The sequence below is a fragment of the Garra rufa genome, chromosome 23 (genome assembly GCF_049309525.1).
Source record: "Garra rufa chromosome 23, GarRuf1.0, whole genome shotgun sequence".
Taxonomy (NCBI): domain Eukaryota; kingdom Metazoa; phylum Chordata; class Actinopteri; order Cypriniformes; family Cyprinidae; genus Garra; species Garra rufa.
In genome coordinates this window covers 4,755,969-4,758,468 of record NC_133383.1, presented here as the reverse complement: position 1 = coordinate 4,758,468, position 2,500 = coordinate 4,755,969, and the positions used below count along the sequence as shown (strand labels likewise).

Below are 2,500 nucleotides of genomic sequence, written 5' to 3'. Positions count from 1 at the left end.
ATTTATTTTATATTTAATATTTTTTAAGTATTTATTATATTATATTGTATTATTCAAAAGTGCATTCTTTCATACATAAGGAAAATGTTTTCCTATTTTAGGACCTTTTTTGCAGTGACTTTTTAAATTACAATTATGCACATTTCCCCAAAATTTAAAAAACAAAACTTTCTATAATATGAAAAAAGATATTACATTACATTACATTACATTACATTACATTACATTATATTATTCAAAAATGTTCTTACATTTATACAAAAAGGAATTGTTTACAAAAATATTTTATTTTATTAATTATAATTTTAAAATAATGATTTTTTTTATATTATTTAAAAGTGCACTTACATTTTTTACACACAAATGTTTAAAATGTTTTCCTATTTTAGGACCTTTTTGCAGTGTCTTTTTTATGACAATTATACAAAATTTCCCAAAATGTAAAAAAACAAAACTCTTTCTATAATATGAAAAAAATATTATATTATATTATATTATATTATATTATATTATATTATATTATTAATAATAAATACTTTTTATGCACTTTTAAAATGCATTTTTTATGCAAAGGAATTGTTTACAAGATATTTTATTTTATTATTGTATTTTATTTGTATTTTGTTTTATTCAAAAGTGCACTGACAGTTTCACACAGGACAGGTTCAAATCTTTTTTTTTTTGTGATAAATTGAGATAAAGACATCAGTAGCCAAAAAGTCTGGAATCATTGCAATATTAAGTTACTGAAAATTAAATGAGAATAATCAATGAAAGAGTAATTATTACAAATAAATTCCAAAAAATATTCAACTTTACCTTCTAAGGTATCTCATTTTGCCCAATTTTAAGGCAACTTTAGCAGTTTTTTTAAGGATTATACATTGAGTGTGCAATCTCAGAATGCACTGCATCAAAAAAAGAATTAAATGAGTTGAGTTGAATGAATGAAACCTATTTTACCTAGGTGGAAAAATTTTATTTAATTTTTTCGCGCCATTCGAAAGCACACTGACATATTTTGTATCTGAAATCATTATCATTGCAATATTGGTATTGAAAATATAACGAGAATCATCAATGAAAGAATGAGAATTTCCAACTAAATTCCACAAAATAGCTCTGTTCTAAACTCTAGTGAGCTGTCTACCTATAATACAGTAATAAAACGTTTGCTTAAATATTTTGACCTGATTAAATATGCACTATATATATATATATATATATATATATATATATATATATATATACACGAGTATCACACCATTTGATTAGCAAAATTTCAGTCCAATTTTGAGGTTTTGGTCCAGAGCTCCATTTGATGTCACTGTTTGACCTCTTTTCTTGCTTTGTAGGTTCAAAAATGCAGACGCCATTGTGGCTGAAGTGACCCGTCTGGTTCGACTGGATCCTGGCGCTGTCAGCGACGTGCCGGAGGCAGTCAAGGTACTACCACACCAGGACATTATGTACTACTACGTGCAAAAAATCCGTCTAATTGTTGCTTGTGTTCTTTCCCATAGTTCCTGGTGACATGGCACACCATTGATGCTGATTCTCCAGAGCTCAGTCACATACTGTGCTGGGCTCCTGCAGATCCTCCCACCGGCCTCTCGTACTTCTCCAGCATGTATCCTCCTCATCCGCTGACTGCTCAGTATGGAGTCAAAGTCCTGCGCTCCTTCCCTCCTGTACGTATCAGCAGGGCAGCGCTATAGTCTCTGTCTTTGCCTCTAGATCAGCCATTCTCAGCCTTTCTTATTCCAATTACCCCATTGTTATTTGACTGCTGCAATGACAAAGCTGTTTGTTTTCAAATCTGTTTATTTACGTAACTATATATTTAACATTTATTTAAATATTTAAAGTTATGTTTATAGTAATAATAGTTAATAAAATATTTAGAATAATTCAAGTCCATAATAAGTTTCAACAGCTAATATATCTTTTTTTTTTTTACTCTCAAATAACCGTTTCAACCCAATAAAATATCTTAGTGCTTGACATACATTGAAAAAAGTGATTTCCTTGAATTTTAAATATTCTTATTATTAATTCCCATTTATATTATTATTATTTTTTTTATATTAATTCCTATGATTTTTCCAATTTCTCCTATGACCACGTGTATACCCAATATAACAGAGTTTGATGTAATAAAAAAAAGTTTTTACTTTTTTAATATACTTAAAATATTTTAATGTTGATTCCCATGACTTTTCCAGGCTTAGAAATCATGTTACAAATAGCAACTTTTGCCCGGTAAAACATTTTAGTTTAATGTAACTAGAAAAAATATCTTCATTACAAACATTTCGTTGAATTTTTTTTTTTTTTTTTTAGAATATTTTAAATATTTGTTCCTATGATTTTTTCCAGGCATAAAAATCACACATAAAAAAAAAAAAGAATTCTACCTAATAAAATATTTTAGAATTTTAAATAAATAAAAAAAATGCTAATTAAAAAATTCCCTTGACTTTTCCAGGCCTAGAAATCA

The 2,500-nt window shown here is 27.4% G+C and overlaps 1 protein-coding gene across 1 annotated transcript in view; it reads left to right on the top strand.

The window, feature by feature from the left end:
• The window catches only part of pi4kaa (phosphatidylinositol 4-kinase, catalytic, alpha a), a 53,473-nt gene that overhangs the window by 36,194 nt on the left and 14,779 nt on the right, over window positions 1-2,500 (top strand). The window contains exons 40-41 of the mRNA XM_073830219.1: window positions 1,356-1,446; window positions 1,524-1,695. Coding sequence (XP_073686320.1) covers window positions 1,356-1,446; window positions 1,524-1,695 — 263 coding nt within the window. The remainder of the gene's footprint in view (window positions 1-1,355; window positions 1,447-1,523; window positions 1,696-2,500) is intronic.